Source organism: Chelonoidis abingdonii, chromosome 9 (assembly GCF_003597395.2).
Source record: "Chelonoidis abingdonii isolate Lonesome George chromosome 9, CheloAbing_2.0, whole genome shotgun sequence".
NCBI classification, from domain to species: domain Eukaryota; kingdom Metazoa; phylum Chordata; order Testudines; family Testudinidae; genus Chelonoidis; species Chelonoidis abingdonii.
In genome coordinates, this window is record NC_133777.1 from 66,550,500 (window position 1) to 66,574,267 (window position 23,768).

Here is a 23,768-nt window from a genome sequence, read left to right on the forward strand (position 1 = left end):
GAGGTAGGCAGCTGAAGCGTTAGGGGGTCTTTTGCCCAAGGACCCCTACTGGAAAGTTGGGTACCAACCGGGATTTGAACCCCGGTCTCTCGTATCAAAGGGCGGTCTCCCGTATCAAAGGGCGGCGCTCTTAACCACTACGCTATCCAGTCGCGTATATATATCACCCTTTCAGCTTAATTTATTCAATGTATTTCAACCTGAGTTAAGTGGCACAGTAATGAAGGCATTAGCTTTTTCACCTCTGAAGACATGACTTCAAATCTTGAATTAGATCACAAGTGAAAAGCAGTTTGGTGTCTCAAGCTAGTTTCTAGGGGACAGGCATCAAGATTACAGAAGTGTTGTAAAATAGACACTTGGAATATTAGGTATCAGGCCTGTGGCAGGGCCCAATTTTGTTGCATTGGCAGAGACATGGGATAATTTTCCCAGCAACTCCCTGGTGCTAGGCAATCAATCACTTTCTAACAGATATTATTACAAAATAATTACATTATAAAAGACTTCTCGGCCTGTACAAAAAGTATCATGAACATCATTTAAAACAATACTACTCAGTTTTGGGAAGATTACAATAAATCATTGAGGTTCATGAAAAAGCCCTCTATGTTTAATTTATATATACAGTGTCATGACTACTGCTTTTATCTCCATTCTTTAAGCCTGTATTAAATCCTTTATTATCAGAAGATGGACAAGGCACCTCTAAACTCATATTTACATACTTAAGGAGTCACACCAACATCAGATCCTGTTTCTCTTTTATAGAGCCTGATCCAAAACCTACTGAAATTGCTCAGAGTCTCTACACTGACTTCAAGAGAATCTGGATAAGGCTCATAATGAACAAATGTCCTTAATAATCAGCAAATGAGCTAAACTCAACATCACAATTGGAAGTAAACTTTACTGGCAGCACATTAATAAGCACTGACTTACCATATGTTTTTCCATTAATGGAGCATTTCTTAAAAGTCATTATGTTTTGAGTGATTGTTCCTGTTTTGTCCGAGAAAATATATTCAACTTGTCCTAACTCTTCATTGAGCGTGGTAGTCCGAACCTCGGCAGGTATGTCTTTTTTGGGGTAATACATTTTACGATCCCAATTTATAAAATAGCTGTGTCCAAGTCGAATAACTTCCACACTTTGGAAAAAAAAGACACAAAAACACTCTTCAGAATCATAAAACCTTTCAAATTAAAATATATCAAATGCAGGAGTTCAATCAGATTTGTCTTTACAGTTCAGAACAAAAGAGCTATGCAAAGTAAACATCATTTAAGAATCATCACAACGTCATTTAAGAATTTACATAAACTTCATAGTTTTCTGTCATTGTTTGAATGATATGGCATTATCAAGTGAGAATAAAATATGGGCATTCTATATTCAAATATGTTAGGTCTTTTCAGGTTAATACTTGATGAATGAGTAGAGTTACTTCTTTCGCTCATTGGGTAGAAGCCTGCATTTTTGGAGATAAAGATCACATGAGGTCTATCTACAAAACCATCCGCATGTGGTCAGCTGACAACTGGGCTGTCTGTTAATGTATACAGTTACAGATTATTACAATTAGACAACTGATCCTAATTGTGAAAGCTACTCACATGCAGTGACAACAGGCAGTGCATGTTGGACTCAACCCTAATATGCACTGGAGCATAAGTCAGCATAGCTGAGAAGGAGAATGGGGTGGCTCTAAGCCATCTTTCTGCCGCCACTAATCCTGGCATTGGTCGGGGGCCAAACTGGTACTCAATGCACATTAGGCTGCTCTAAGGGTTGCACTGCATTTTACTGGTGCTATTACAAGGTGAAGATTGACAGAGTGCATTTTACTATAGACCTGTCCCCAGCCTCCAAAATATCAAGGCTTCATGTATTACATTGCAGGTATCCACATATCCAAACTCTTTAGTAATTTATGTGAAATGAGCTAGCAGTTTCAGTTTAGTTCCTAAGAGGCATTACAGGTATCACCATAAATGGCACTAATAGTCAACTCTTTAATGGCAGTGTCAGCGGAGAAGTGAAGGAGTGAAAGGCTCTGGACTACCCCAGTCATGGGGGGAGGCACAGTGGCAAGGTGACGTGGGGTAAGTTTGAACTGCTGGTGTCCACGATGTACCTGTTATCTGGACAACCAGAACATTTCAAATCTCTTGGGGCATGCAATGTAATCTCTTTTCCACAAATTACAGTAAATTTAAATATATTTGTAGGGATTTTTAAAATGTATATTAAATGCATGCACACAAGTAATAAACCATTCTTAGCCTCATAAGAGGGTTTTGCATTATAATCTTTTTCACTGAAGCAGTTGTCTGTGCTACTGTAGTTGCATATATTATGTACATGTTTAAGGGCAGTGCACACATTTACTGTCTATGTAAAGCCATGGAAGTTTGTGTATTGATATTCTGGGTTAGGAACTGGTTGTGCCTCAGACTCCATAATTGGATACAAAAATCTTCAAAATGTAAGATGAGTCAGTAGGAAATAGCTTACAAATACCCTGTTCTTACCACCGTTCCAAAGTACCATAAGCAATTTGCGGTGGAGTCCACTGCAGCCAGATGCCACTGCAGGAAGCAGATTGCCCGCATCTTGGCATTTATATTTTCTGACTGCCACTTGGAGCAGAGAGACGAGAGAGGTTGCACATGTAACTCAGTCACTCTACCACAAGGCTGTTTTTTTAACTTTAAAAATCTAATTTAACATGTACAAGTACATGGAGACATATATACCACTGATCACTACTAGTAGGGACCTGTAAGCATCATAGCCAAGTAAGCAAGTAACTTTAAAAATTAAAACAGTGTGTGTGCTTCTAGTAATAAGAAAAAGATTATAAAACTTTAAACAGAAAATAGCGCTTTTTTCATATAAACATAGCCAGCTTAGGGGGAACGGACACAATTTAACTCTGGGGAGAAAGTACTGGAAAGCTCTTAGTACATTTAAAAAGAACACTGAAGGATAAAAAGATCACAACTTCACTCTGCTATAACCATTATTTTTATGAGCCTGTTTACATTTTGGCCCTGTCAGCCACGACAATACTCTTTTTATTTCCTCTATCGTACATGCCTCAATCAAGCACAAGATTTACTTCTCAGTGACAGAGTGAGGCAATGTATTAGAAGCTCCAACACTGTAAACACTACTCTTAATCCACTACACTTACCCATAATCCAGCAGAAATATTCAGCAACTGACAAACACTGCATCAATTTTATTAACATGGATTTGATGCCTGAAGGAGCCAGAAAACTATTTTGAATCATTCTGCTAATTTTCTACCGTACAAATTGTCTAACTGTAATGTCAATATTAGCAAGGCGAAAGACGGTGGTTTTAAGAATAACTGAAAATGTGAGATTAGCCGTCATATAATATACATTGTGGATTTTAATTTCTATATTTTTGAACTTTAAGAGGTGCTGGAATAATGTAAAAATGTGTGAACAGGAACCTTAGTTAAGCAATAATACCCTCTCAATAATCTGGTTCAGAGTGAGATCAAAGGAAATTTTTACATAAGGACTCAACGTTTAAGGAAGAAAAATTAAATATGCACATCAAGGACTTTCTGAGGAAAAGATGAACAACAAAAATATCACAAAGGTGATGAATCCATTGCTATTTCTCAAACCAAAGCTCAGGTGCAGGGAGTGACGGATGTCCACCACTGCTTACCTGTCAGCTGTTGAAGAGCAAAGAAAGGAGGAAACAAAAGAGCTGACATAATTCACTGACAATGAATTCTAGAAAAGAAAGAAAGAAAGAAAGAAAGAAAGAAAGAAAGAAAGCTATTCTCCAATTCTAAGCATTATCTCCATAAAAGGTTTAGGTTTCTTATGTACAAAGTACACAGCAGATCAAGTTTTAAAGCACAAAAATTAACGGGATAAAGCATAACATTGCAATTAAGAAAAAAGTTGAAGAGAAATAGCCATTAATATTTATATGCTTTATAAAATCATAATCTCTCATCTTACCTCACATACAGGGAAATAGGCACAACTGAGTTGAGTACAATAATGTACGACCAAAATGTGAGAAATCCTGAAAATACAGAACTGTTCACCACTTCACTCCAATAAAGGTAAATTCTGAAATGGGCCCCAACCTGTTGTTCCCATATTGAATTTCCTATTGCCAGAATTATTCCCATACATACCAAAAATCCAAAGATCTGAAATGAGAATAGCAGAACTGGTTAGGTTTGTGCTATTTCCTAAAATGGATACATGGAAAGGATACATTTCACCTATAGATACATATTGGTATTGCTCAGTCTATGTAAACAAGTAGTTTAAGATCCAAAACAGAACTACACAAGGCAAAGAATATTTCATCTCTAATAAGCTGAGTGGAAAATCTCACTTTGCTGTTCTTTGCCTCAAATAAAGGCCCGAATTCTGAGTCCATAATTAGTTGGTCTCCAGTTAGTCCCCATTCCTTACCCAGTTTGTCTCGATATTGGCTGTGTACAAACCAGAGCCCATGTTCCCCTGACCCTTTCACGAGTGCATAGCACGTGTGTGTATGTATGTACATACATATATGAGTGTGCCTGCTTTGCACAGAGGGAGAAGCCAAATTGCAGTCCGGAGTCAAAGGGAGGCTAGATCCCTATCTCCCTCTGCTCTAGGTCATGGGATAGTTACAGTGCAGTGTGAGGGCGTTTAAGATGCATCATATAAAATTGTTTCAACCATACACACACTCCCCATGTACGCTGGGGAGCTCTGGGTGCCATCCTGCCTTCCTGAGACACAATATCTCTGGATGGTCTCCCCGGAAGATGTAGTTCTACACTGCTACTTTCCATGGGCTGTGTTCTAAAGGCAAATCTAGTCAATAGTGAAGATGTTAGGATATGGCCCAACATCATTAAAATCCTATATTGTACATAAACTACAACTAGGTGCAGATATTAGAAGAGTTGGCAAAAAGGTAGTTTTTTTAATTGCTGTAGTAAATAACAAAAACCTCAATGAGCACTTGCTGTGAGCATTCTTATAAAAGTTTGGTTTAAGATGTGTTTTTCTAAGTCATCAGTAAAGGATTAATTTTAATAGCATGTGGGTAGAGAAGAGATATAAATAACTTTAAAAATTTGAGTAGTATTTAGCCATGTTGGAAAAATTTCACTATTTCTCACATGGAAACATCTCTCTTCATCCACAACTTCATCTATCAGAGGGGTAGCCGTGTTAGTCTGGATCTGTAAAAGCAGCAAAGAATCTTGTGGCTCCTTATAGACTAACAGACGTTTTGGAGCATGAGCTTTCGTGGGTGAATACCCACTTCATCAGATGCATACCCATATATCTGACGAAGTGGGTATTCACCCATAAAAGCTCATGCTCCAAAACGTCTGTTAGTCTATAAGGTGCCACAGCAACCTCATCTATGAATCTTTGGATTTACTCAGTTAAAAAGTTTCTGCAACTCCATAATTTCTCCCATGATCAAAAACACAACACTTAAAAGAGTAGTAGCTTTGAAGTCTGCCTATGCCAAAACTGCAATATTTTGTTTCACTACGTAACCATAAGGAATTTGGATATATCCTTAGCTTTAATCGTAGAGACCAAGTTTGACACAAAAGTGAAATACTCAGTCTGCTGAAGGTTCCTAGTTACAAATTTCTGCACCTGATCTTCACTACCTGTGGATAACCTGTCACAAAAACCAAATTAACAGGAAAGGTACAATCCTGTTCTCACTGAAGTTTAGGAACCAGAACGATGGTGAGAGATAAGAAAAATTGCTGTAGAACCTTTCTGTGCATTTGTCCTTAGGTCACCATACCAGTGGCCTCATGAAAAGATTCTGCCCTAAAGAATAATGGATTGCTACAGCTTGTAAATACTCCTGTATGCAGGAGTGCTCAGTGACATATAATGGTCTTCAAGATGGATAAACGTGTGTCTTTCAAGCTTATATATGCATCTGTGCTGCAATGCTTTCTTATTGGTATCGTATGCTGTCCAGAGATATCTACTGATACAGATAATTCCACGATATCTGAAATGATAATTTAGTAGAGTAGATTAATTATGTGGATGCAATGCCCACTGATTTTTCCTGAATGACTATAATAACTTACCCATAATACTAAAGTATTCATCAGCCGGTCAATGCTTGTTCTTTTAAATTTAGTTCTACCACTGTTTTGCATTAATTTAGTGTCAGGGCCTATAAAAAAAAATAACAAATCTTTTTTTAAATCATTACATGATCAGTTATTTACCAGAATTATTAAATACATTACTGAATTTTTAAAAAATACACGTATTGAAGCTACTTTTTTCTAATGCATATGCAAGAAATAAATTCTAAAAACTGAGATATCATTTTGCAAATTGTAATTGTCTAAAAGCATTCCTGAGCTTTCACAATAAATTTTGAAAAATATTCCACAGCTGTAGAATGGTGGGTAGGCTGGGGGTTGAAAATTATCATCTAATTTAAAATCTGATTGCTCCAAAAATATTTCATTCCAGACTGAGGTAATTTCCAAGGACTTTATTCACATAAAACTACAAAATTAAGAACAAGCTGTTCTGTGTTCTTCAATTGCCTCTGCCCCAGACTTCCTTACACCTCATTACACATTACCTCTCTGAGCTTCTGTTTCCTCATCTATAAAATGGGAATCATACTTACCTACCTATCTAAGCAGGGTTTTCTGGGGCTTAAATTTTATTAATATCTCTAATGCACTTTGAGATGCTCAATTGGACGGTGACACAGAAGTGCTAATTATTATTATTATTTTATTCATTCGTTAAGTTTCCACGAGTTCTGTAATGCTGGCCCACAACAAAGCAAGCACTCAGCCTCTCCTCTCATTATGTGTGATTGTTCAAACCAAACTTCCCCTCTGCTGGGCTTAAATGGAATACAGTCAACTTTTATGTCACTGAAGACTACTGAGTATGTAAAGTAACGTGTATTAACCTCCACATGAATGAAGAGAGTGGTCTTCAAGGCACATCAGCAAGCTGCTGTTTGATGGCAGGCCACAGAATTCATAAAAGCTCCTCAAAACTGAGGTCCTTTTTAATTCCAAAAATCTAAGAACAAGGACATGCTCAACTAAAGAGCAAATGAATCTGGCCCAACCAATTTATTGGCCACATTCTAGGTACAGATATATATGTTCTGACACATCTGGGCATTGCCCATGAATTTAAAACCAGCAGTACTCTACATACATATTTGCAGCAAACACATAGCTAAGATTATTCACGAAGAGCTGGGATGTCTTTTTTCGGATGTGGGTTTTAAATGGGAATTCTTCTTGATTGATAATTGTAGTATAGCCAAGGACTCTGATTCATGTCACATGGATATTGATTTGCACAATGTCTTAATTTGACTATATGGAATATAATTACCTCATATATCATTAAATATATGTATAGTTTAAATTCATCCTGAGGTTCCCTCTATTATTACTATTATTAAACGTGTATAATAGGTTAGTACCCACCGTGCCCAGTCAAGAACTGGTATTCATTACATTAGGTGTAAACCCAAAGATAGACACACTCCATCCATCAAAGAGCTTACAACATAAGACGAGGACTAACAAAGGTTGGATAAGGAAGAAATTTAAATACACACAACTTTTATCTACATATCTATACACATGCACATTTTGTTTGGTATTACAGAAATTTTGTGTCAACATAATATCAGCCTTCCCTAACTTCCTTCCTTTACCCAACCATTATATGTTGACGTGGAATAGAAGTCCATCTTCCCCTTAATTGGTGGGCAATTTTACAACAACATTCCAATGTGTTGCATCTGCCAGACCTAATTACTATCTATACTTTCCTATATCATTTCTAATGTCAGGATTTTCCTTGTCTCAGTTTCTTTGCATTACTAGGACATATGAAATTTTGTAATATATTTGTGAGCACCTATTGCATTCTTGCAAAATTCTACTTGCAATTTGCTCTGAGCAAGTAAAATATCATTAGCTCTTTCATCAGACATCATGGTAAATGGACAGGAAAGTACACTTTCTGCTTGGACTGGTAAAGTCATGACAGTTTTGCAAGGCTGATCCATTACTTTCATATTTATTACATTTTTGTTCAGGACTTTGGAACACTGACACCCTCAGGGACAACTAAAGTTTAAGATGCTTGTATACACAGATAAATTCATATGGATCACTGTGACACTTCGGTCAAGACAGCTAACCTCTCCATGCCTCGCTTTTCAGCCCATCTGTAAAATGGGGACCTATAAACTTTGCAAAATATTTCTGAGATCCTAAGATGAAAGGATCTATCTGAATGTGGAGTATTTATGCCAGCCATTAGAGACACCAAGCCTTAATGATACATAGCCATTATATAGGGTACTAGTATTTGAGCACACTAGGGGTTAAAACTGCTGTTAATCCATAAAGGTTGGTCTTACCAGCAAAAATAACCATTCCAAAGCACCAGCCTGTGTTTCTCAACACACAACCTCGTAGCAGCATCTGTTCATTATTGAGCAAGTACCTATTATCTTTCCAGAAAAGAACTCCTGTGAATTTATCCAGCTTGTTGTTAGGAGGTTCACAGACAACAACACCTGTAAAGTGAAAAATTAAATTCTTATCAACCTTTAACACACAGTTTACCAGGATAACATTTTATATTAACTAGAAGTTTCGGGGATAACATTCTTCAGGCTTGTCTACACTTCAGACACTGCAGCTGCACCACTGTAGTGCTTCACTGTAGACACAACCTTCACTGACAAGATCACTTCTCCCATTGGTGTAGGTCAGTGTTTCCCAAACTTGGGATTCCGCTTGTGTAGGGAAAGCCCCTGGTGGGCAGAGCCAGTTTGTTTACCTGCCGCATACGCAGGTCCGGCTGATCGCAGCTCCCACTGGCCGCGGTTCGCTGCTGCAGGCCAATGGGGGCTGCTGGAAGCGGCGCTGGCCAAGGGACATACTGACCACCGCTTCCAGCAGCTCCCATTGGCCTGGAGCAGCAAACCACGGCCAGTTGGAGCCACGATTGGACAGACTTGTGGACGTGGCGGGTAAACAAACCAGCCCGGCCTGCCAGGGGCTTTCCCTACACAGGCCGCATCCCAAAATTGAGAAACACTGGTGTAGGTAATCCAGCTCTCCAAGATGTGATAGCTAGTCTACAGAAGAAATCTCAGAAATTGACTTAGCACTGATCTATACCAAGGGTCGGGTTAGTAGATACACATCTCTCAGGGGTATGTGGATTTTTCACACCCCTGACAGAGGTAGCTATACCAAAATAAATTTGTAGGAAGACCAGGCTGAAAGACTAACCAGCTCTTTTATACAACAACAATCAGAGATTCAGTGGCATTTAAAACCTAGGAAGGAACATCACTCTGTAGCTACATACATTAATACTATTAAGTTTATTGTTTATTTACAGTAGTGCCTAGATGCCCGAACTGAGATCAGGACCCCATTGTGCTAAGCACTGTACAATCATATAATGAGACAGTCTCTGCCCAAGAGAGTTTACAATCTAAACAGTCAAGACAGACGGAACGGTGGAAGTGGAAACAGAGACACAAAAAAGTGAAATGATTTGCCAGAGGTCACAGATCTCTGGCCAAACAGACTATTAACTGAGGTCTCTTGATTCCCAGTCCAATGCCCTATCAAACAGATCACACTATCATTCCCTAATGAAACATCTAGTAATACTGATATTAATCTGGCCTACTAGTATAAAGTAGCGTGGGAGTTTTGCAGTAACTGGCAATTATTGATGTTAGTGCCCCTGCAGACTGGAACTCAAATAAGTGGTAAGCTGGATCTTTGGAGCAGTGGGAAGGAAAAAGCTTTCTGCACTGTTCTTGTGTGCACACTTTTTGGTCAACAGCACTGCCAGCTGACACAGAGAGGCAAGATTCTGTTCTCTGCTACAGATAAAGAACTATGGTTAAAGTCCATAGAAAATTAAATTGGCTGAGAAAAGGAAAGAAAAAATTGACCACCAATAAACCCTGTGACATTCTATACCTTGGGGAGGCGTGCTGTAATCCCCATATTCCTCATTTTCATGTAATCGTGACCTTACGTAGAAAGCATGTCTTGTAAGGTATCAGGGGAAAGGTTATGATCTACTGAAAGTCATTTCTCTATCCATATACACCTCTACCCTGATATAACGCTGTCCTCGGGAGCCAAAAAATCTTAGCCACATTATAGTGAAGCCGCGTTACATCGAACTTGCTTTGATCCACCAGAGCATGCAAGCCCCGCTTCCCCCCTCCCCCCCCCCCCCCGGAGTGCTGCTTTACTGTGTTATATCTGAATTCATGTTATATCAGGTCATGTTATATCGGGGTAGAGGTGTATGTGTATAGAATCATAGAATCATTTCTCTATCCATATATGTGTGAATAATTTGAACAAGAGTATTGTCAAGCTTAAAATGAATAGTATTGTCAGTGTTAGGCCTAAAACTTCCAGAAGTTTCACAAAGCGAGCCTTGTAAAATTAGCTTTAAAAAGTAAGCTTTGCAAAAGGAAACAGGGTTGTGGTCAAAACGCGTTGCAACCAGATAACACATTATACTGACTCCTATAAAGTGAAATAAGTTCTACCCCCTGGACACAGCTTGTCTAACCCACATTAACCATATTTAAAACAATTGGCTATAAGAAAATAAGTAAACATAAATTATACAGACAATGCTAACCACATTAAAGATTTGGCCTAACCTAATTGGTTGATCTGCTTCCAAACATGGCCAGTAAATACTGTATAAAAGAAGGTGTAAAGACACAAGTTTTGTGTGTGTGTGTGTTGACCTAAAAGAGATCACTCTTTGTCAGGCTCACATACAGCCCCTGAACTGAAGGGACTTGCGCTTCACCAACTATCTGTGCCTGGCCAGTGCAGAAAACGGTTGTATGAAGGTAATATATCTTTGGAAGAATGCAGGGTAAGGTTTCGGATTGAAGAAGTCCACTGGTTTGATCTCAGGTTGTACTGACACTACAGTATTAAAAGTGGTAGTGTCAGAATAATTTGATCTCAGGTTATCTCAATGCTGCAGTATTAAAAATAGTAGTAAGTACCTAATATTACTTGCACTTGTGTTTGTCTCCAGTATAACCTGGCATCTCTATTAATCCTCACTCAGTTCTGGTCTTTAATTCTGTTTTTCTTATTCTGTCTGTGTTGTCTTTATAGTCATAAATCATTAAAAACCTTTCTTGAGGAATAATTAGTTGTTTAGTTTTTCTTTTGCGGACACTACTCAATCTCATTACATCTGCATTGGGTGGTGGGAATCAGCGATCACCCAGAGCCCCATTAGGGCCCTGAGGTGTGCTTCCTCCTTCCATTAATCTCCACAATATGTATATCATTAATGTGTATGAAGTTATGAGAATTGTTGTCACTAAAACATGCTGTAAGTTGGGGTAATCAACCAGATATTAGCTCCCCAGAGGCAACAGCAAGGAAAGTAACCAACACCCGGGCAGGGTGTCAATCAACCCATCAACAACCATTGTCCAGCAAGGGAGCTACAATGCAATGACTCACCTGCATGAAGCCATACCAGGGGAATTGCTCAACCTTGCTTGGAGAGACTCAGTAATGCTCATCTGACTCTGAGGGGGGCGATGCACAAAGCCAAGAAGGAGGAAAGGACATGATAAAAGGAAGAGACGTTTGCCATGCTCTTTCTCTTCTTCCACCTATTTACAGACATCACACCAAGCAACTGAAGCGCTGATCAAAGGGAAGAGCCTGGCTGAAGAGCCACCAGCCAGCCTGTGGTGAGAAGCATCTAAGTTTGTAAGAGCACTGAAAGTATTAAGATCATCTTAGAATGTGTTTTGCTTTTATTTGACTAAATCTGACTTGTTATGCTTTGATTTACAATCACTTAAAATTTATCTTTGTAGTGAATAAATCTGTTTGTTTATTCTACCTGAAGCAGTGCGTTTGTTTTGAAGTGTGTCAGAGATTCCCCTTGAGATAACAGGCCTGGTATATATCAATTTTTATTAAATTGACAAACTCATATAAGCTTGCAGTGGCTAGTGGACATAACCGGACACTGCAAGACGGAGATTCCTAGGGTTGTGTCTGGGACCAGAGATATTGGCTAGCGTTATTTGGTTGCAAGTAGCTGGGAACAGGTTACATGCCAGAGGCTGTGCATGAACAGCTTAGGAGTGGGGCGTCTCACAGCAGAGCAGGGTAAGGCTGGCTCCCAGAGTAAAGGACTGAAGTGACCTAGCAGATCACCAGTCCGGATAACACCAGAGGGAAACATCACAACTGTACCTTTGCTTTTAAACAAAGTAGCTCCTGTATCATGAGGAAAGTGTCCCTTTGCTTTTTAGGACCCATTTCTCTACATTTGCCTGCCGAGAATCGTTATCCTTTGGACAAACACTATTACAGAAGGTTTATCTACAAGGCAAGAAAAACACTTCACTGCAGTGAGTTATAGAGCCCAGGTCTACCGACTCAGGCTCACAAAGCTCACAGTACAGCCCTAAGAATAGCCTTGTAGACAGGCAGGGTCCGGCTGGAGTTTGGGCTCTGAAGCCCAGGGAAGGCTGTGGGTTTCGGAACACAACCTCCAACCTGAGCCCAAATGTCCACACGGTTATTTTTAGCACAGTAGCATGAGCATCACAAGCCCAAGTTTGTAGGCTCGGGCTCTGAGACTCACCGCCACTGTTTTGTTTTTTTTGGCTTGGTTTGTTTTGTCATGTACACGTACCCTAAGAAAACACCTGGAGGAGAGGCTAGAGTTTTCTTTGACGATCTTGACATCCAGGAATTAAAGTTGAGCATTAGGAGTGGAAAGATGGCCCCTGCCCTTTGAAACCTTTACCTACCACAGATCCTCTAAGATTTTTGCATAGTGAGAGGGTGGGGTTTTTTTTGGTTTTTTTTAAGGTTCACGTTTCTACTTTCCTGTTGGTGAGGGAGTACCTAATTCCATGTCATTGTGCAAGCCAGGCCACATTTTCCGTAATATTAATGCATCCGATGAAGTGGTTATTCACCTGGAACGCTCATGCTCCAAAAAGTCTGTTAGTCTATAAGGTGCCACAGGACTCTTTGCTGCTTTTACAGATCCAGACTAACACGGCTACCCCTCTGATACTTAGTAATATTAAGGTAGAACATAGACTGTATTCTGCATTTCTCTTCATATTTCGGTTGAAAGTGTAAAAGTTCAGCTGGTTAAATATCATATATATCAGTATGAAAATTGGTGCTTCAGATAAATGTGGTACATGATTAACCAGGGTACAGCTTGTATTTATTTAGAAAGTGTATAGGAATGCCAGTGATTATTTTCAGCTGTCCTAAGATTTTTTCACTACTCTTGTTTAATTTGTTCCATGGTCTGGATTAAAAAATGCTCAAATTTGGAAAAAACAGTAAACACAGAGTCCTGTGCTGCAGATGGTGAGATATTCTGAAAGAATTCCATTAATGGCATCTTGCACATCATGTGATGTAAGGCAAAAACAAACTCCTGTAGCAGCCAACTGGGATTAGTGCTTTTGGAGTGAAAACAGAAATGGCAGCCTACAGCTTGCAGGAAGAGAATGCAGAGAGTGACAGAAGGGGCCACCCACTTATACAAAGGTGATATGCATGCAAATTAATTGCCCCTGGATTTGGTCACCTCCCAAATTCAAAGTGCATCTGTCCTTAATTCTCATGCCCTGAGAGTTTGGCTCAACATAAAATGTGAAAAACTGAATTGCACAGGACAATGTCAGACTGCTAAATTCTGTGTAGCTTAACATGCTGTTCAGAAATTTGCTATTATAAAACCTCATGCACATTTGGCTTCACCCAAACTAACCAAATTTGTGTAGTTAGTTATGGGGAAGAAGGAGCCTTTTCATTTGCAGTTACACAAACAATGGCTATTGTCTCCCATATTTTAAGACCTCTCATCCGGCTGTCCTCCTTCATGAACCATTTCTTTTCCTTTTTGATAGATTTTGCTTCTACTTTGAAAACAACATCTTTGGCATGACCTTTGTAACAATGGCTTGGTCCCACAGTTATCTCACAGTTTACTCATACTTCCTACTTTCTAGGGTTAGAAGCTGCCCATAAAAATTTGCTGTGGACTGAAACTTGGCATAATGCTTGTACTGCCTGCCTGAGAGAGAATGGTTTTAAAAATTGTCAAAAAAACCCAAATCTGCTAGGTCATTTATATTTCAGATTATATTTCTCCTCTTCTTCCACTATTAAATCCAGAATATGTACTTTGGTCCCCAATTTGTGTTAGTATGTGAAGTGGAAATTCCAATATATTACAAGAAAAGCTGTTTTCATGCTTTTTCCAGCCAAACGTTCAGAGGAAAGAGAGTCTCAGTCCCATTTTTTTACATTTCAGAAAACCGCATGAACTTCGGGATCTCAATAGAATAAAGCTTTTTGAGGATTATTTAGCATTTAGTCTATCTAGTACAGATTATTTATACAGTGCTCACCACATTGGTATCTGAACACACAGGCCAATCTTCTAAATTGTCTTGATAGTTTATAAGCCTAAGCAAAGAATCTGTTGCCTACTTTTTAGCATACCATGTCCGTCTTTTAATACATCTTGGAATTACCTGTGTGACCCGCCAATTTAGAATCACAGAAAGGCAGGACTGGAAGGGACTTGAGAAGTCATCAAGTTCAGTCCCCTGTGCTATGGCAGGACCAAGTAAACCTAGACCATCACTGACAGGTGTTTTTCCAATTTGTCCAATGGTGAGGACTGCACGACCTCCCTTGGAAGCCTATTCCAGAGCTTAACTATTGTTATAGTTGGCAAGTTTTTCCCAGTATCTAACCTAAAGCTCCTTTGCTGCAGATTAGGCCCAATACTGTTTGTCCTACCCTTCAGTGGACATGGAGAACGGTAGATCCCTATCCTCTTTATAACAGCCCTTAACATATAGAAAGACTTATCAGGTAGTTCTTCAGTCTTCTTTTCTCAAGATTAAACATGCCCAGTTTTTTCAACCTTTCCTCATAAATCAGGTTTTTTAAACCTATTATCCTTTTTGTTGCTTTCCTCTGAATTCTTTCCATTTGTCCACATCCTTCCTAAAATGTGGTGCCCAGAATTGGACACAGGTATCAAGCTGGGGTCTCATCAAAGCTGAGTAGAGCGGGACAATTACGTCCGGTGTCTAACATACAACGCTCCTGTTGATACCCCCCAAAATGATATTAGCCTTTTTTGCAGCTGCATCACACTGATAGCTCATATTCAGTTTCTGGTCCACCATAACCTCCACATCCTTTTCAGCAATACTACCACCTAGACATCTCCATTTTGTAGTTGTGCATTTGATTTTTCCTTTCTAAGTGAAGTACTTTGCACTTATCTTTATTAAATTTCATCTTGTTGAATTCAGACCAATTCTTCAACTTGTCACGGTCATTTTGAATTTTAAAAGTATCCTCCAAAGTGTTTACAACCACTCCAAGCTTGGTGTTATCTGCAAATGTTATAAGTAAGGCTACAATGTAGTCACATGTAATTTTAGTCATAGACAGGTCACAGGCTATAAACAAAAATTCATGGTCCATGACACTTATAATATAAATACCACTGACTAAATTTGGGGGAATGGGGGCTGCTGGGGAGAGAGCCCCAGAGAGCCACTGACTAGTACCATACTTGGGTCTGACCCCTGTTGGACCGCACTAGATACATCCTCCCAATTTGACAGCAAACCATTGATAACTACTCTTTGAGTATGGTTTTTCAATCAGTTGTGCAGCCACCTTATAGTAATTTCATCTGGACCTCATTTCCCTAGGTTACTTATGAGAATGCTATGCAGCACTGTGTCAAAAGCCTTACTAAAGTCAAAGTAGATCACATCTACTGATTCCCTCCATTCCACTAGGCTGGTAATCCTGTCAAAGTAATCCAATCAAAGAATATCCCTTTGGATGCAATAGGCCACAAGGTAGCCAATCTTAAAAAAAAGAAAACAGCTGACACGGCTTTTCTCATCAAGGAGATACTGATTCTGCTAGTGCTTTAGTATGATGAAAGAGGAGCCTTTTCATAAAACTCACTTTCCACTTAAGCATATGGAAACAGCTATCCTTTGTTATTGGGAGAATCTTTTTTTTTTAAATATCAGTTATGCTTAGAAAATTTAACTAAATTATTTCAGAACCTTCCAAACTTTAACTTGAAAATTGCTTAATGCAGTAGTTAACAGGAGAGAGTTTGTCTACCAGCTCCAGCTGGGTACTAGGAATTAGGACTTGAGTCTTCTCTCGAGCCTTGCCAAGGATTTATTGTATGACCTAGCTCAAATCACTTTATCTTTATCAGTTTAGTCATTTGTAAAATGGCTGTAATAATATATCCTTCTCTGAGATGCTGCAAGGTGTAATCCTTTGCTATATAATAGCAAAGTACTAACAGTGAGCTTCCCTATCTGATATTCTTAGTTTTTAACAAACAAAATTTTATGTCCATGAACTACCTTCACTTTCTCCTTCTGTGGACTGTTTTAAATTAAAATAAGCATAAATATATTTCAAGCCCTGTATACTATCACAAGAACTGAAGTACTAAAATGTGGATAGATATTTTGCTAAACATAAATGTTTTATTTTTCTCCTTTTCAGTTGCATGATATGCTGTCAGAATGACCACAAGGTACTCGATGTTTCCTATAAAAGAACTCCTAAACCTTTCTCTGATACAGAATTTAGTATTAACAGCCATGCAAAATATGTAAACTTGTCATAAGTTGCATAAAACAGATCACAACAGCAGTCAAAAATCAGGGAGATGAAAAAGACAGCATTAAATGGGAAAAGGCATATACTGTAGTTACTCCAAGAAATCAGACTGAAATATGTGCAGCTGATGTATATTTTTAGATATTCTTTGCTTGGAAAAACTCTTCAATGCCCATAAAATTCTAATAAGAAACTAAAAAAAGAGAATGCCTGTTCAATATAAATATTTATTCAGTGTTAGAACCATTTATATGAGTTTACCAATTGTATAAATTATTTAGACAAAAATGTACCCCTTCTTTTATTGGCTCTAGAGCAGTTTGCAATCCAAAGAATTAGATTTATTCAAGACACTGAACTCACATTTTCATTGTTACTGAAAACTGTTAAATACACCATTACAGCAGAGAGCCTTTCTACTGTCTTCTATGTTCTCTATATTTAGCAAAATCTACCAAACAAAGACTTAACACAGATTTGGGGACTAATAGAAATAATCTAAAATTATTCCCATGAAACTTTGTTAGTGGAATCATGCATGAGTTTAGCAATAAATTCCATATAAAGTCTAAACAAAGCCCTAAAAAATCTTTTTCAAGATACTACGGACATATTTTCCTTAAATATCATTCTAGATTACGTCAAACAACTTTGACTAAAATATAAAAATAAAATTATAATTAAAACATGGATTCAAACAGCAATGGATTCAAACATGGATTCCCAGTACAGTGACATAACAAGTTATACAATTTTCATTTGCTACCATGAAATACAGAAGATTATTATCCGCTGATTGAGTGTCAGTATTCCTGTAATCCATGTGGGAGTCTTTCACTGATTTCAGTGGATTTTCAACCAAGCTGTTAGATTCATAATAACGGAAATAGTCAAACTGGTGTATGAAACCATCATCACCCTCTAAATGAAGCATAAGAGTTAATCAATTTAGACATTTAAAATTTCATTCTTGACCTTTTATTCCTGCAACTACATCTTTCACCCATAATTTGCTCATCACTTGCTTCCATAACTGTAACCTCCAATTTGGAATCGCTACACGCCATCTCCTCTTTTCTGTCTATCCAAAACTGCAGCCATAAATCAACCCTCTCTCTTCAGTTCCCTTAAAAAACTCACTTTCTTGTGCTTCATCAAGTTGAAGTTCCTTGTCCTCACTTTCAAGGCTCTGCACCACTGACATGTCCTCCTTTCCATCGAGCCCTCTGACCTCAGAGTACCTTTTATCTCCTTCACAAACCGCATGTGCTTTTTAGTAGAATCCTTTATGCATGAAGCAGCCTACTATTCGTTCCTTCCAATCCCTTTGTAAACCTGCTTCTTCTTAATCAAGAACATTTATGAGCACTCTGGCATCATCTGCATCCATTATTCTATCCGATTTTCCATCTCTATTGTGAGCATTAGACTGTAAGCCTCTTGCAAAGGAACCTCTGTTCCCAGAAGCGTTTGTAAAACTTATAGTGAACTCCAGGGGTGCATTTGAGATGGTTACATTTGAGATGCCTTTTCAGTTGGTCATTAAAATTTTCATGCCTTGTTTTCAATACAAAGGTGATTTTTTATTAAATTTGAATAAAATCAGTTTAAACATGGGGGGGGAGGAGATGGGAAGGCCCATCCAATTTTAATTTCTGTGGTTGCATTCCTCAAAAATGACTGAACCTAGGAACTTTGAACGTGGCTTTTTTATAGTCCTCTATGAAGAAGAAGAAAATTCAGAAGGTTTATAAAACTATGAAAGTTTAACATGGGCACTTTTGTCCCTTAATTATCAAATTTTCTTTCTGTACTTTTATCTTTGTTATATAATTTGTATAATAAAATATACAGTTTAATCAATGTAGGTGAGTTAATCCTGCAATAAGGAGTACTCAATTTCACAAAATCAACACTGCATTAATGTTAGTTTTAAATACAAATAACTAAGAGCCAGATGGCACCAAGGCCAATGAGAAAGTAGAAAGTAGAGAAACACCTTTGTGGAGGTTTTTACCAGATTGTACTTTCAGGGATTTGGAGTTTGTGTGCTCTCCTCACCACAAACAGAACACACTGAGGCTTAGTCCCCAAAATTTGTAGATCTAAGAGATCCACTGGAAGCCCACATATAAATACACCACAAGCAGCACTCATAATTTCCCCCCCCCCCCAGCTCTTTGGTAGCTTGGCTCTCCTCTCTTGCTGCTAACCTTGCAAAAATAGCCAAAAGAAATTCCAGTGTGGAATAGGCTCTACAGAAAAATTCATCCATGCTCTGGCTCAGTCCTGGTCCTTGTGGAGACTCCTTTGTAGGATTTCATTTAAAAAGGAGGAAAAGTACTTCAGAGGAAGCCAAACCACCATCCCTTTCCCTTTCTCCCTCCCCCTCAGACACACAGAGATCCATGTGTGGCTCTGTCAATTCAATCTGAATATGAAACAATTCTAGATGCTGATGTAGAACAGTTACGTTTTGTTTTAATGAACATGTATAACCTTTGGGGAGTTTAAGTTTATTATGTTTGTGAAGTAACATTTTGTACTTTGTATTCTGAACTAGCTTCCGTTTCAGTTCTTTATCCCTTTCTGTTTTAAAATATATGTAATTTAAGTGAATGTGATTTCTGGACAATGGTAGGTAAAAAAAAACAACTGGAAACTGAGTAACAAAACTACAAAGAGAATTTGAGACTGACAGTCAATAAGAATTACCAGCTGACATTCTCCTGTTCACACTTCAAGGTTAAAAGCATCCATGTTTTGGTGAACAAACTAGAAAACTCTTGACAAGGTCAAACATTTGCTTCAAAAGCTATACATGGAACTAAGGAAACTCTTCAGAAGTTGGAAAATGAAACAACAGAGGTTGTATTCTGTCCTCAGTTGGCTTCAGCAGCTTAAGATATGAGCCTTTCTTAAAACTTGGAGGCTAGCACTGGAACGATATGCTTGTGTCAAGCAGGAGGGCTCCTACCCAGGGGAGTGGATTATACCTGAATAAATGGTATAATCCCAGGTAAAGAAGATACAAATGTTTTAATGTAGAACTGTACCTGCAACTGACTGTTGTCATTTTTCATTATTTTACAATTATGCTATTAAAGTCTAAATTTTTGCTCTATGTCAGGACATTTGCTTTTAATTAAATTACAAGTGAGTGCTACCAAAAGTTACAACTTGAATGAAGCAGAAATAGATGATATTATAATCACACCTGTCCTCACCCCAAGTCACTCTGATGTACCTCTGTACTTTCCATTTTCACTGAGGACCAGAAACAGAAGTACTAGCACAATGCAAAAAAGTATCGTTATTATACTCCAGTGAACCAGAAAGTCGTTCATGATAAGACTTGTTCTCAAAATATTGTGCTATGATTTTTAGACCAAAATAATATGAAGAAGCTGAGAAGTGCAGTGTACTTTTGGAAGCTTATCTCAACTATATAGGACCTTCAAACATTTTGAGGTTCATCTATGATTACATTGTTAGTGGAAAACTGGCCCCATAAATATTTCACTAAGTATTTTAAACAAAATTTGCTGACTTCATATACTATTTACTTAAACTAATAACTTTTTAAAGGCATTTTGTGGGGGAAAAAAGTCATTTGTTTTGGCCAAACCAAAATATCACAACACAACCATTGAAAATTTCCTTGCTAATCTGGAAGAATTCAATTTTGTAGTAAGTATTTCTATTACAAAAGGTTACCAAATGTATTAACGGGATCCAGAAAGATATTTAAAAGTAGATATCTAGCATATAACAAACAATATAAAAATTGTAAACTGAGCTTTTGAGACATTCCAAAATATAAATATGGATGCAGTTTAACTGAACTTTGAAGATGCTGCTATTCATGCTTTTATTCAAAGGAGTAACAAGAAAAGAGATGTGAGGGAAAGAAACAATGAAAACATGCTCAAAGAACAGCAAAACCTTGCGGGTTAGATGGCAATCAAGAATGACTCTTCCTAACTGCACTCGTGAGACAAAGCATCTCTTATTCTCAGGATGGTGAAGGTTGAAAGGAGTGTCCTAATTTTTTTTCAGGCCTCTGGAGAACACTGTGGTTCATACTGCTCCTCAGAGTTTTCAGAGGATGATTCATGGGCTACATCTATTTTGGCGATTGGATACCTGTACAAAGCTGTGTGTATGCTTATCCATGTACCCCATACCCATATCAGGTGTCCATATATGCGGTGTTGAACATGAACATATGTCCTGAGCCTGGCTATACCCAGGCCAGACTCTCTGAAACTTCCTGGAATAGCTGTGAATTCCTGGTACTGGAGGACAATGAACTCCAACCAGACATTTATCAAGGCCCGGGTGTCCTTGGCTGATATAGATCTGACAGACAGCTGCTCTCCGAGTATATTCCTTGTTTATGAATGCTGGTGAAAAGAGTCCAGCAGAAAATTGGTGAAGTAGTCAGCACAGCTTGCTACCATGGGTGAGAACAGCAGAGACGGGGCCCTTTATATTTCTGGGTAAGGGTCAGGCAGGAAAGGGTTCAGAGTGTTGTGGGAACAGGGTTGGAGGACTACTGAACTCAGTACCTGGTACATGCACTTTATCCTTGTCCACTCTACAAACTGACACAGGTACAGGGCCATGCCACAGCCTGAAGAGTGTTCACATCCATGCCCCTTAGGCTTGCTAATGTTCTTGCCCTGTACACAACCTGAAACCTGTGCTTCTGGGATTTCGATGTGGTTGGTGAGGGGGGGGCTCTGGCACAACCATATGCTTGGACCTGTGTGTAGTTCCCAGTGTAGATGCGGCCATGGAGTTGCATAGGTGTCAAAGGACAGGCAACAGTGAGCAAAGTAATGGAAAGTGAAAACAGAATGAAGATTCAGTATATAAACTGTGGGATTAGGATATAGATTTTACATTTGCTAAACTTCACTATGGCCCTGTCTTGATGGGAAAAAAGAATTTGTTTGTTTAATCGAAAAAGAACTAGATAAGTTCATGAAGGATAGCTCCATCAATGGCTATAAACCAGGATGGGCAGGGATGATGTCCCTAGCAACTGGGAATGGGTGACCAGGGGGGTGGATCACTTGATGGTTACCTGTTCTGTTCATTCTCTCAGGGACACCTGGCATTGGCCACTGTCAGAAGACAGGATACTGGGCTAGACGGACCTTTGGTCTGACCCAGTATGGCCAGTTCTATGTAATAATGTTAAGCTAATCCAGTTAACACACTCACCCTTCACCCTAGGCTACAACACAGCCAGATAACATGGCTTCAAATGTGTTAATTTACATCTTAACTTTTTAACATCTTTTTAATCATATTAACTTATTATTAAGCTAACTTGATTGAATAACCCACCCTTGTGCCCATCAAGACATACCCAAAAATAGGACAATGATTTGGGATCTGAGAGTCATATTGGTAAACAACATCCTTAATCTTGATAATGAAAGAATGAGAACTTGGTGTTTAATGTCTGGAGTCATTTACCTCTCCCCTCTAAGTACAAAACAACAACAAAAACCAAAAATAAAAACCTTGGTTCCAACAAATTAACTTTTATCACCACTTACCATCAAATTCTGCAAGCCTTCTAATATCTGCTCCAAGTTCTGAAGTAACTGGTAAAGCCTGACGTACTTTTAGGTTAGTCTCACTGTAAAATTAATAACATGTCCTTTATATAAGACTCTTTCCATAACCCTCTGGCTCTGCCTTCTCTCACCCACAGGAACTTATATTCAGTACCATAGAATCTGACTTTGTGGACTAAGATAGCACATTTACAAAAAGACAGCCATTCAGACAGCTCTTTCTAATGTTATTCTGGAAGAACACATTTTAATTTTTGTAACCGATTCTAAAACATAAGAAGGAGCTTCAGTTTTAATAAGTGCTGGCATTGTAATGAATGCATATCTGCATAACTATAATTTGTTTTGCTTCTTTGAACAGAGGACATCATAAATATGATTTAGTCAGAGCCCATCCAGTCATCATGCACAAATTACTAACTGCAATAGAAATGGCAGAGCAGTTACCAGCTGAAATAGATTAACACCATGGCAAATTTTGATAGTTGAGTTATGAAAAAAGGTTTTCATAAAAATGTAATAAACCCTAATTTTACAGTAGCTGAAACTGAAGTGGGGAAAAGGGGAACTGGAGTCACCCTTTCTTAGGAGGTGGTTTGAGAGAGCTCCCTTTACGGCTAAATACTGAGTTACTTACAGGGTCCTAAATTTTCCAAAATTCAATCCCTAATGCTAGGCACCTAAAGAAGTGGCTGCTGAGCAATCGGAGCTGCCACTGACTATACATTGAACTAATCTCCCTTAGAAAATAGGAAAAATGGGATACTCTGGCAGAGGCCTTTCTCAGAGTTCTAGATACAGTAACTTCTCACTTAATGTTATAGTTATGTTCCTGAAAAATGCGACTTTAAGCAAAATGATGTTAAGCGAATCCAATTTCCCCATAAGAATTAATGTAAATAGGGGAGGTTACACTCCACGGACATTTTTTTTTTTTGCCAGACAAAAGGCATTAGATACATTTTAAACAATTTTAAAGAAGCAATTTAATATAGGTATCAAACAGGTATTAAACAGGCTGGCAGCCCCTCATCAGCTCCCCTAGCAATCAGCTGGTTTGCAGTGTTCAGGAGGCTAGGGGAGGAGTGAGAATGTGGCGTACAGCCTCCCTCCCCTGCCTCTTGAATGCCGCAAACCAGCTTATTGCCGCAGGCAGGAGGCAGGGGAGGGAAGGAGGAGGCTGTGCGCCACGTCCTCGCTCTTCCCCTCAACCTCCTCAAAGCCACAAGACAGCTTATTACCACAGGCAGGAGGTGGGAGGAGCAGGGGGAAGGTGCTGATACACGGTGTCTGCTGGCAGGCGGGAAGCACTGATAGGGGAGCTGCCAGCCGTGGACAAAGCAGGCAGCAAAACGACGTT

At 38.8% G+C, this 23,768-nt stretch overlaps 1 protein-coding gene across 1 annotated transcript in view; it reads right to left on the reverse strand.

Annotated features, from left to right (window-relative positions):
* ATP8B4 (ATPase phospholipid transporting 8B4 (putative)) overlaps nt 1-23,768 on the reverse strand; it is a 157,225-nt gene that overhangs the window by 58,932 nt on the left and 74,525 nt on the right. The window contains exons 8-12 of the mRNA XM_075069659.1: nt 22,388-22,470; nt 8,471-8,629; nt 6,135-6,223; nt 4,015-4,211; nt 943-1,151 (exon numbers count right to left, since the gene is read on the reverse strand). Of these exons, the coding sequence (XP_074925760.1) occupies nt 943-1,151; nt 4,015-4,211; nt 6,135-6,223; nt 8,471-8,629; nt 22,388-22,470 (737 nt within the window). The remainder of the gene's footprint in view (nt 1-942; nt 1,152-4,014; nt 4,212-6,134; nt 6,224-8,470; nt 8,630-22,387; nt 22,471-23,768) is intronic.